The sequence below is a fragment of the Hydra vulgaris genome, chromosome 04, assembly GCF_038396675.1.
Source record: "Hydra vulgaris chromosome 04, alternate assembly HydraT2T_AEP".
NCBI lineage: Eukaryota > Metazoa > Cnidaria > Hydrozoa > Anthoathecata > Hydridae > Hydra > Hydra vulgaris.
Genome location: NC_088923.1, coordinates 26,378,824 through 26,391,304, shown reverse-complemented (window position 1 = coordinate 26,391,304; position 12,481 = coordinate 26,378,824). Strand labels below are relative to the sequence as shown.

Genomic DNA, 12,481 nt, shown 5'->3' with positions numbered 1-12,481 from the left:
GTATAAAAGTTGTCCACTCTTCTTCATTTCCTGTGCTCCTCTAGGTTTTACTTTGGCCCTTTACCATTTTTAATTTACATTAAAAATGTCCCAAAAATTCTTGCATTTAAGGTGGCATTGTTCGCTGATGATACTACCATTTTATCTTGTGTTGATAAGAAGCCAACACTCTCTTATTGCTTGAATCAGTGGCTGGTGAACATAGGTAAAAAAAAATTTCAGCTAATCGTTATCACATTTTTCTAAATCTTTCTATATTTATGAATGGTAATGTATTTGATGAGTCATCTACCCTTCGTCTTCTTGGATTAACTCTTCCAATGTTTTTTTTGGAAAACGTATATCAAATCTGTCACCGTCGTAATGTTGCTTCTCTTTCTCTTTTCTTTATAAATACAAGAATGGGCGCTGCTCTAAAAAGTTAGCGTCTCTTGCCAGCGCCAGCTAAAAAATGTTTCGTGTTACTCATTATTCAACAATGTCTCATCCTTTTATTGCGATTTTTCCTAATGATCTAAAAGTTCTTTTTTGTCTAGTTTTTTTCCTTGAACATCAGTTCTTTGGAATTTGCTCCCTTCATCTTGTTTTCCTGATTCATATCATTTACAATCTTTTAAGTCATCTGTTATTCATTATAAATATATTAGAGTGACCTAAATAACAACTTTTTAAAAAAATGTTTGCTCTTACCCCATAATTGTATTCTATATAATAAAAGAATATTGAATTTAAAAAATATTAGAATAAAAAATATTTTTGGGTTCGCTCAAGACCCTTAACATCAGATAGGTCCCTAATATTATCAAAAACAAAATTTTTTAAAAGTATGTTGTGTTGGGTCTTAAAAGAAGCGAAATTATATATATTTTAAAATAAAAATCTTATTTTATAAAACAAACTCTGAAAAAATTTAAAAAATAAACGTGAAAAAAATTATTTATTTTATTTTAAGTTAAAACCATAGTTATTATGCAATAAAATCTAAGATAATTATATATATATATATAACATGTGATATATATATATAACATGTGATATATATATATAACATGTGATATATATATATATATATATATATATATATATATATATATATATATATATATATATATATATATATATATATATATATATACACACACACACACACATGTGATAACTAAAAATCTGGACAAAGTTTTATTAACTATAAAAATATGAAGGAATAATTTAATAAACTTGCAATCACACCTATTTAGTTACAATTTTTGCTCTTTATATGTATTATTAACAATTTTTTTATTTAGTTATATTTAAAAATGATAAAAAAGGCTTATGACGAAGATTCGCTTAGAAAACCGATGTATGCATTTTTGGATTTGCATCCAGATAAGAATAAAAGCTTTATTGTCAATTATTTTCGAATGGAAAATATCCCAAAATCCACTTTGCATAATACACTAAGATGAAATGGAAACAAAATAGGACGAAAAAGAAAAGATAGAAGTGTTCACAAAGCAACAAACCGTACATATGCAATATTATCAATAAAAGCACTAGTATTCGTTAGCAAAAATAATATAAAACACCTAAAAGAACACCTGCCTAAAATTCAGCTGTTCGTTCGAAATGCTGTAGATTAATTTCCATTTTTCGTAAAAAAAAATTATTAACGATGAATCATACTTTTTTATTTAAGCAACATCAGTATTACTGGAAACTCTGTACACATCAATTTAACTGGAAACGCTGTAAACATCAATATTACTGGAAATGGTGGACTCCACTCTTCTAACATAAATGGGATATCAAATAATGTAAGGTTAAAATTAAAAAACAAATTTGAGCCAAAATTACTCATTTGGATTGCATTCTCAAAGAAAGGAATCTCTCAGTATTTCATAGCTCCATCGGGCCAATCAGTCAATGAAAATGAATATATTTCAAAAAGTCTTATCGAATTGGAGATATTTGTTGAAAAATATTATAAAAATGACAGTATCATTTTTTGGCCTGATCTTGTTTTGTCACTTTACTCGCGTAATCTAAAATCGTTTAATTTAATTATTTAGACTTTTTATGTAATTATACTTTTTAAATTGAAAAAATTGATCATTCCGTTAAAAAGTTATACAATTTTTAGTTTTGTCCAGAGTTGTAGTTATCACATGATATATGTATATATATATATATATATATATATATATATATATATATATCTATATATATATATATATATATATATATATACACACATATATATATATATATATATATATATATATATACATATAGATCTATAGTTTGTTGTCTTTGGGAAGAGCGGAAGGAAAAAAGTGATTCTTACGCCAACACCTACATCACTTTTAATTACTTTTGACTTTCATCCAACATTTGCGTGTTGGACGAAAGTCAAAACCATTAATTTAATTAAAAATAAATCGTTTTTTAAAAAAACCACAAAAACGCAAATTTAATTGACCAGAATGTGTTTAAAAACATTCTGAATGTTTTTAACAATATAAACAATGTTTTTATTTTAATTTTTTTTAATAGAAAGTTTTTATTTTTATTTTTTTTACTGTAAATCATGCGCGGAGTGTTGCTACATCGACTATCTTATAGCCTGACTCGCAAGGGAGTGCTGCTACATCGACTGACAAATAGCCTGACTCGCAAGGGAATGCTGCTACATCGACTGACAAATAGCCTGACTCGCAAGGGAGTGCTGCTACATCTACTATCTTTTAGCCTGACCCGCAAGGGAGTGCTGCTACATCGACTGAGGGTTTGGTTGGGGCAGGCAGTCTATCAATTAATTAAAAAAAAAAATTCTGGTCTTGAATTTTAATTTTTACTTTTTGTCAACAAAATATGGAAAAAACTTTCGGACAACATCTAAGGGTTGTATATATATATATATATGTATATATATATATATATATATATATATATATATATATATATATATATATATATATATATATATATATATATATATGCATATATATATGTATATATATGTATATATATGTGTATATATATATATATATATATATATATATATATATATATATATATATATATATATATATATATTAAGGGGTATATATATATATATTTAAGGGGTAAACAGATTCTATCTGTTGACCAGCCTCGCACCCCTTCTTCATCTATTAGGCTGGCGCAGATGTATTTTTAATACATTATTTCCAGTTTAGGATGTTGAATGCTGGATCTTCTTGACTCAATGCATGGGTTTCCTTGTGTCACTGTTTTTATGACTAGGCAACTCATTCTATTATCTCCTAATGAGGGTACAGCTCTAAAACTCAGTTTTAAGGTTCTGAGGCCGGCTGGTAGTCAGGTTTCCCGAACTCTGTGGTAGCTCTCAGAGAGGCTGATTCCATCAACAGCTGAAAAATATTAAAGTATTAACAGTGCCATGTTGGCATGGATGGTGTCCCTGTTTGTACTTTTGGTGTGCATAACGGAGGCCACATTTGGAGCCCTTTGTTACGGCTTAGGGTTTATTAGTAGTAATGAGGCAATTGCTTGGGTATTAAACGGTGTTCTGAGTACTATCTATGCTTTGAGTCAAGTTCTTCAATCTAATTTAAAAATGAATAAAGTACCAAAAACTATAAAACACAAAAAACTATCATCATCACCAAGTTCTCTAAACCTATCATTCACTAATATTCGTGGTCTTCGAAGTAACTTTTCTTCTGTTGAGTCATATCTCTTGCAAAGTTCACCAGACCTACTTGCTCTTTGTGAGACTAATTTGAGTTTGGCTGTCTCATCTTGTGATCTTAGTGTTGATGGTTATCTTCCTCTGATTCGTAAAGACTCCAATAGTCACATGCTTGGCCTGGGCATTTACATTCGTAAGAATTCACCTGTTTGTCGTGAAACTAGGTTTGAATCCACAGACTATTCTTTCATGTGCTTTCGTTTAGCACCACTTCACTCTATTGCCTTTCTCTTTGTTCTATATCGTTCTCCTTCATCTCAAGACTGCACTCTTTTTGATGTTATTTCTGATCATATTGACCAAGCCTTCTCTCTTTATCCATCAGCTAATATAGTTGTTGTCGGTGACTTTAATGCTCACCACTCTGAATGGCTTGGCTCTAGTGTCAGTGACTCTGCAGGCATTAAAGCCCACAACTTTTGCCTTTCTCAATCCCTAATTCAAATAGTCAACTTTCCAACTCGCTTTCCTGACAACCCTAATCATTTACCTTCTCTACTCGACTTATGTCTTGTTTCTGATCCTAGTCAGTGCTCAGTTTCTCCGCATTCACCCTTAGGTTCTCTGATCACAGTTTGATCTCTCTAAAACTAATATCTCATTCTTCTTCATCACCTGAATCCCCCTATTACCGAACCTCTTTCAACTACAGTAAAGCTGACTGGGATTCTTTCCGTGACTTTCTTCGTGATGGCCCTTGGGTAGAAATCTTTCAACTTCCTGTCGACAAATTTGCTTCTTACATAACTTCGTGGATTCAGGCTGGCATGGAATCTTTTATTCCCTCTCGACGATTCCAGGTTAAGCCTCACTCTCCTCCATGGTTTTCCTCACACTGTGCTGCTGCGATTGCCAATCGAAACCGTTACTTCCATATTTATCAGCAAAACCATTCTCCAGAAAACAGACGTCTGTTTATTACTGCTAGAAACAACTGTAAAAAGGTTTTGTCTAACGCCAAAACCCGCTATTCTCAGGTCATGAAATCTCGTATCTCATCTCAAAAATTAGGCTCTCGTGACTTCTGGAGAATCTTTAATAATATCAATAGTAAGGGCAAATCTATAATTCCACCTCTCTTGTATGGTTCAGACTTTGTCACCTCACCTAAAGACAAAGCCGAATTGTTTGCTAAAAACTTTTCATCAATATCATCTCTTGATTCCACTAATTGCATTCTACCTAATATTGCCAACAAACAGGTTGATCCATTGCTTGACATTCATATCACTCCAGCATCTGTATCTAAAGTGATTTCCTGCCTAGACTCTTCTACAGCTTGTGGCCCGGACAACATACCTGTTATTGTCTTGCAGAAGTGTTCTCCGGAGCTGTCGTCTATACTCTCAAAACTATTCAACAATTGCTTATCAGAGTCTTGCTTTCCAGCCTGCTGGAAAGCCGCATCTGTTATCCCTATCTTTAAAAATTCTGGGGAGCGATCTGATTAGTCTAACTACCCTCCCATAAGTCTTCTTCCTATCATAAGCAAGGTTTTTGAATCTTTAATTAACAAACACTTAATTTCTCATCTTGAATCTAATAACTTACTTTCTGACCATCAATATGAATTTCGATCTTCTCGTTCTACAGCTGATTTGCTAACAGTAATAACTGACAGGTTTTATCGTGCATTAGATGAAGGTGGAGAGGTTAAGGCATCGCTTTTGACATTTCAAAAGCGTTTGATAAAGTTTGGCATGCTGGTCTTCTCCATAAGCTTTCTTCTTATGGTGGATCCGGCAACATCTTTAAGATCATTGAATCCTTTCTTTCCAATCGTAGCATAAAAGTTGTCCTGATGGACAACACTCTTCTTCTTATTTTGTAACTTCAGGGGTTCCTCAAGGTTCTATCCTTGGCCCTATACTCTTATTAATTTATATTAACGATCTTCCAGATATTCTCACAGTGGCTGGTGAACTTTAATTCAGATAAAACTCAATTTTTTTCAGCCAATCGTTATCGCAATAATTTAGATCTTCCTATATTTATGAACGGTGATGTACTCGATGATTCACCTACTCTTCATCTTCTAGGATTAACTCTTACTTCCAATTTTTCTTGGAAACCATATATCAAATCAGTTGCAAAATTAGCATCTGCTAAGGTTGCATCTCTTTATCGAGCTTGCCACTTTCTTACTCTTGATTCTATTCTCTATCTCTATAAATCTCAAATCCGGCCTTGTATGGAATACTGTTGCCATATCTGGGGCGGATTTTCTAATGATGCCCTTTCTCTTTTAGACAAGGTGCAAAAACGCATTGTAAACATAGTTGGACCTGCTCTTGCAGCCAACCTCCAACCATTATCACATCGTCGTAATGTTGCTTCTCTTTCTCTTTTCTACAAATACTATAATGGGCACTGCTCTAAAGAGCTAGCATCTCTTGTGCCATCTACTAAAATTTATTCTCGTGTTACTCGTCATTCAATTAAGTTTCATCCTTTTTCTGTGACTGTTCCTAAGTGCTCCAAAAACGCTTATTCGTCTAGTTTTTTTCCTCGAACATCAGTTCTTTGGAATTCACTTCCTTCATCTTGCTTTCCTGATTCATATAATTTGCAATCTTTTAAGTCGTCCGTCAATCGTTATCTTGCTCTACAATCTTCATCTTTTCTCTTACAGTAACTTCCAACTTTAATTAGTGGCTGCTTGCAGCCTTGTTGGAAGCGAAGATGTTTAAAAAATATATATATATATATATCTCTTTCTATATATATATATATATATATATATATATATATATATATATATATATATTTATATATATATATATATATATATATATATATATATATATATATATATATATATATATATATATATATATATATATATATATATATATATATATATATATACAGTGGTGTGAAAAATATTAAGACCACCAAGAAAAAAATCTTTTTTTTTAGTTTATACCACTTTTTAGATTCTAAAAAAGTTGCAGCACTACTTTATTTTATTATAAACGTGCTGTGGGTGTGGCTGAGTATTGAAATTATTAATTTTAATTTTAATTTATTAACTTTTATTGTAGAGTTATGTGTTTTAGTAAACATTTGGTATATTTTGCCTTGTGAAATGTAAGTTGCAGACAAGTGAATATGTATGGTTCAAATGAACTATAAGTGATTTTTGTTAGATTATTGCTGTTGTTAGTGATACAGTTTAATATTTTTCTGATTTTAAATATGTGATTTTGATTATTTAAGCATTTTTTTTTGTCAGATTATATTATATTTTCAAAATATGGGTAAAGTTGCTGACCCTAGTCCCAGAAAGCGAGGCAAAGTTGAAGCATTATTAAAGTTGGAAACATTTTCACAACGGGAAATTGCCAAGAGATGTGGACTAAGTAAAACAGCAGTTTTTACCATCAAGAAACGATTGGACTTTGGTTTTACATCCTCTCCAAGACGTTCCACTTCAGGACGAAAACCAGTCATGACGCCACGTGCAAGAAGGGTTCTGCTTGCAAACGTTCGAAAAAACAGAAGAATGACCAGCAAGCAGCTCCAGGGTGTGCTGCATGAGCACCAGATCAATGTCTCAACAAGTTGTGTTCGGAGATGGCTGATACAAGATGGATTTGTAGCACGTCGACCGCGCAAAAAACCGCTCTTGACCAATGCTCAACAAATGCGACGGCTGCAATGGGCCATGGATCACAAAGATTGGACCACAGAACAATGGAGAAAGGTATTTTACCCTTTACCATTTTTTATATAAGAGCTTACAATCATGTACTTTAAGTTGAAGCAAAATGTAACATATTTTTTCATATAATAATGATGTTTAATATCATTACCCACTAGTGCAATTGTTTTATGTATCGAACATTGTAGCAATGGCTATGTTTATTGCATGAATTCAAAATGAATTGAACATGTAACCAGTGATTACAGGATGTTAATCTAATGTAAGCTCAAGGCTTTTACAGTGTGTTTGTATTTTTAGGTTTGCTTTAGTGACGAGTCTATGTTCGAGATACTCGATGATAAATGTCAGTACGTGCGTCGTCGTTCTGGGGAAGAATTTCATCCGCAATGTCTGGTAAAGACCGTCAAGCATCCTACCTCAGTAATGATATGGTCAATGATAAGTTCCCATGGTGTAGGAGCCCTTAGAATTGTTGAAGGCAGAATGAATCAACATCAATACATCAACATATTAGAGAAAAGCCTTCTACCTCAACTTCCAATTCATTTTCCTGATGGTGATTTCATCTTCCAACAAGACGGTGCACCGTGTCATCGGGCACTCTCTGTTACAAACTTTTTGAATCGTAATAATGTTCCTATCCTACCATGGACTTGTAATTCACCTGATATGAACCCGATAGAAAACTTGTGGATGATAGTCAAAAAGAGAATTGCTGACAGAAAACCAACAACAAAAGTCGCATTGATTGAGGCGCTCATAGAGGTTTGGACACATGATCCAGAAATACAAGACATGTGTCCAAGACATGTGTCCAAGACTGATTGATGGAATGCCTAAGAGGGTTGAAAAACTTATTGCAGCTAGAGGAGCATCCACAAAATACTGAACTATGCCCATTTTATGACATTGTGTGCGTGTCTTTAAAGGAAATATTCAAAAAATTTACTTTTTCAACAATGGTCTTAATAATTTTCACACCACTGTATATATATAAAAATATGCATATATATATATATATATATATATATATATATATATATATATATATATATATATATATATATGTATATATATATGTAGATATAGATATATATATATATGTATCTCTCTCTCTCTCTCTCTCTCTCTCTCTCTCTCTCTCTCTCTCTCTCTCTCTCTCTCTCTCTATATATATATATATATATATATATATATATATATATATATATATATATATATATACACACATATATATATATCTTCTATATATCTATCTATATATATATATATATATATATATATATATATATATATATATATATATATATATATATATATATATATATATGTATGTATGTATATATATATTTATATATATATATATATATATATGTATATATATAGATATTAAATAAAAATAACTACATGTTTACTACTAAAAGTTTCATGCGTTTTGCAATCATCAGGCAAAAAAATACATTGTTTTCGTTAAAAAAAATATACTCTTAATAAACATCATGACGTTTAAAAACAACTATAAAACTGTTACTATTTGCGAGGGTGGTTTGGGTTTTTAATCTTTGGGCTCGTGGTTGTCAAACAAGAACTTGTTTTTGTGACGGCATTTAAATATTATTTCTGTTTTTTTATTTAATAAATCTAGCATACTTTTGTATGATATTATGCAAAGTTTTTCATGAGGCTAAGCAAGCATTTTTTTGTTACGTTGCTGTAGGCGGGGACTTGTTTAATTATGGACCAGGTTTAATTTGGGTGTTATTTTTAAATTTTTTCTTATCTGGCATATATACTTTGAGAAGGTGGTTGAATTTTTCAACTTTTTGTTTGTGAATGAGTGTTTGTTCACCTTCTATTTATATATATATACATACATACATACATACATACATACATACATACATACATACATACATACATACATACATATATATATACATATAAATTGTCATACATATATATATACATATAAAATTAGTAAGATAAAGTAGCAAAATATTAAAAGGAATGTTCAATTATCAAAAATAAAACATAAAGCAACTATTATAGGTGCTCGTAAAATTTGAAGCAATTGCTCGCCGTTTTTGGAGTTTTAGCTTTTTATTCACGCATTTTTCTCATATATGAGCAATTGCTCAGATTAAAAGCTTTCGTGCAAAAAAAAAAGCAATTGCTCAAAATTTTTATTCACGTAATTTGAGCAGTTACTCCGAAAACTCTGAGTAAAAGCAATTGCTCATTTTTATTCACCCGGCATATTGGTACGATCCAAAGTCGAAAATCATTCATCACTGTACTTAGTAAAACATTTTTCTTTTGAGTGAATATGCTTATAAATAAGAGAGATTTTATTTTCTCTGTAGTATTCAATTATTCGTGTCGTTAAGTGGTGAGAAGTTTCGCTAATATAACAGGATTTACACCATGCACAAGGAACTGTAAATCATGTTATATTAGGGAAACTTCTCGCCACTTCTCACCACACGAATGATTGAACTACAGAAAGAATAAAAGCTCTCTAATTTATAACCATCTTCATTTAAAAGAAAAATGGTTTACTAATTATAGTGATGAATGCTTTTCTACTTTGAAACGTGCTAATAACCTTATTAATAATAATAATTTAATAAATTAATACATATATATATATATATATATATATATATATATATATATATATATATATATATATATATATATATATATATATATATATATATATATATATATATCGGTTTCTTGAGATCTTGTCTATCTCTGTGACAATAATTTGAAGGTCCTAACATCCTTGTTACTAGAAGTGACGACTCACAATTTAACATGCGTCCTATTAATCAAGGTTTTCTCGTTTTCTTCTTATAATAAGAGTAAACGATATTTTTTTAGAGATCGTTTGACTGCTAGTGATATGCTTCAGGTGAAAAAAATCATGGAGCATGTTTACGAAAAATATATCCTTTCCGAAAACGACAAGCCAATTACTATTGGTGCCGATGAGCTTGCTGCAATAGCAAAAATTGAACTGCATTGTAATGATGTGGTAAGATTTCTTTGTTACAATTTTTATTAATTTTTTGAAGCTATAAAAATAATAATTTAATAAATATTATATATTTTAGTTTTTAAATCCAAAGATGGACTTAAGAACCATCCGCCATTTTATTTGGAAAAGTAGTTCGGAACTTACACTTAATTATCGTGTCCTTAAGTAATCTTAAGTCCGATCTAATATTAATTATCTTGTCCAATCAAGTTACTGATCGCCTTTTATCCAATCAAGTTATTGATCGCACTTTATCCAATCAAGTTATTGATCGTCAGTGTTTTCTAACTTTCAACATGTCAAAATGATTTTGCGGTTTAAGATTAGGCAAGGAAAGGTTATTTTTATCGGATTTTTTTATTGGCAAGTTATAACATTTTTCAATTTACCTTACAATGATGATCTTTAACAGATACTTGTTTTTTAAAAAGGATGTAATATTTTTTCAAGAAAAGATATTTAACTTTTTTTTTTAACAAAGCATATTTGAGGAGCAAACATGCAAATAGTGTTTTGTCCACCGGATCAAATATGTGGTAAAATAGAAAAAACTTATTGTTATTACTTAAGCTTGTACCTTACTAATTAGTATTAGTATTTCTTTTTAAATAAACCTCTTGTGTATTGCGATAGTAAACAGTAGCATTTATCAGAAATTCTATTATGTTAAGCTAATATTTTCATGAAAAAAATTGGACAAAACTCATTTTGCGTGGATCTGTTGGACAAAACTTTTTTTGAATGTAACTTTCATTGACAAATTTTGGTATAAATGAAAATGAATACTAAAATTGAAAATCGTAAAGCATTTCAAAAGACATTTTATTTTTATTTTTAAAAAAGTTTCATATTCAAACAGATATTTCCCGTTCTAGGCAATTAAACAGTTCTTCCAGTTTTTGTTCAGGTGATGTTGGTAGGCCAAGAATGTGTTTATAAAAAATCAAAACTTTTATCTTCCAAGTCTTGCCAAAAGTTTTTCGACATCTTTTTTTTTCTCTGCAGTGATAATAGGCACCTTCTCGAGTGTTAAGTTTTTCAAATATCTGTTATTAACATTTTCTTTAGTTAGTGAAGAAACTTTTCAGCATCTAATTCAAGGAAAAAATTTTGCATTGCTCTAACTTTGATCGAGTTTTGGTTATCTTTCTTTTTCTTGATAATGTAGATTTGTTTTACATCACTTATCATGGGTAGATCTTTATAGTATTTCTGCAGTGATTTTGTGTCTTTTAAATCCCAATCAATGCCACGTTTTCTCACTTCACCTACTTCTGAGTAAACGTCATTATACTCATTTTTGGATAAAATAATTTCATATTTTCTTAGCTTTTTTTCCACCCTACCAAAAATTCTATCTGCCGTTAAAAAACAATGACCACGAACAGGAAAATAAAACTGTATCTCGTTTATACTTGTAGAATTATTGGTTTGAATCTGAAGAAAATGTATTACTGTTCTCAACACTATTATTTTTGTTTTAAGAAAAATCCGTTGCAAAAAAAAAAGCGTAGTAACTTCTTCGATTGAAAATCGGTATTTTGTAAAAAATGCAGTATGGCTGATGATACCTCCTGATTGCATTTGCCCGCTTGTTTTTCTGTTCAGGTATAGAATAACGGCTTCGTACAGCTAAAATCAGTAATATATAAATTATAAAAACTTATTTGTCTTGAATAAAATACATCTTGAACGAAAGCTTTTGGCAAGGGCTGGACTTGCTGCATATCAAAACTAAAAGCAGTTAGTACGTCTGCTTTCATATATAAAACGCATTAGCTCGTTTCTTGTGAATCCTTTTTTGAGTGATATAATTATTACGTTCACTGGACCTTTTACAGAATTTGTTATTTGTATGTTCAACAAAACGCAGCAACATCAGAAGCTGAAGACTTAAAACCTATATTAAATTCATTCACAAAAATTCTTTTGAACATTGTAAAATGGTCTTTCTTGTTGTTTTAACAGGTTTCATTGTATAAAGTGCTTAATTTTTTGATACTAAGATCACATGGCAAATAAATTCTCCTGATTT

At 30.7% G+C, this 12,481-nt stretch overlaps 1 protein-coding gene across 1 annotated transcript in view; it reads left to right on the top strand.

Moving 5' to 3' along the window:
- LOC100210616 (WD repeat-containing protein 48) overlaps positions 1–10,926 on the top strand; it is a 93,456-nt gene extending 82,530 nt beyond the window's left edge. Inside the window, exons 18-19 of the mRNA XM_065795915.1 lie at positions 10,290–10,443; positions 10,523–10,926. Of these exons, the coding sequence (XP_065651987.1) occupies positions 10,290–10,443; positions 10,523–10,615 (247 nt within the window). The 3' untranslated portion in view covers positions 10,616–10,926. The remainder of the gene's footprint in view (positions 1–10,289; positions 10,444–10,522) is intronic.
- The last annotated feature ends 1,555 nt before the right edge of the window (positions 10,927–12,481 follow it).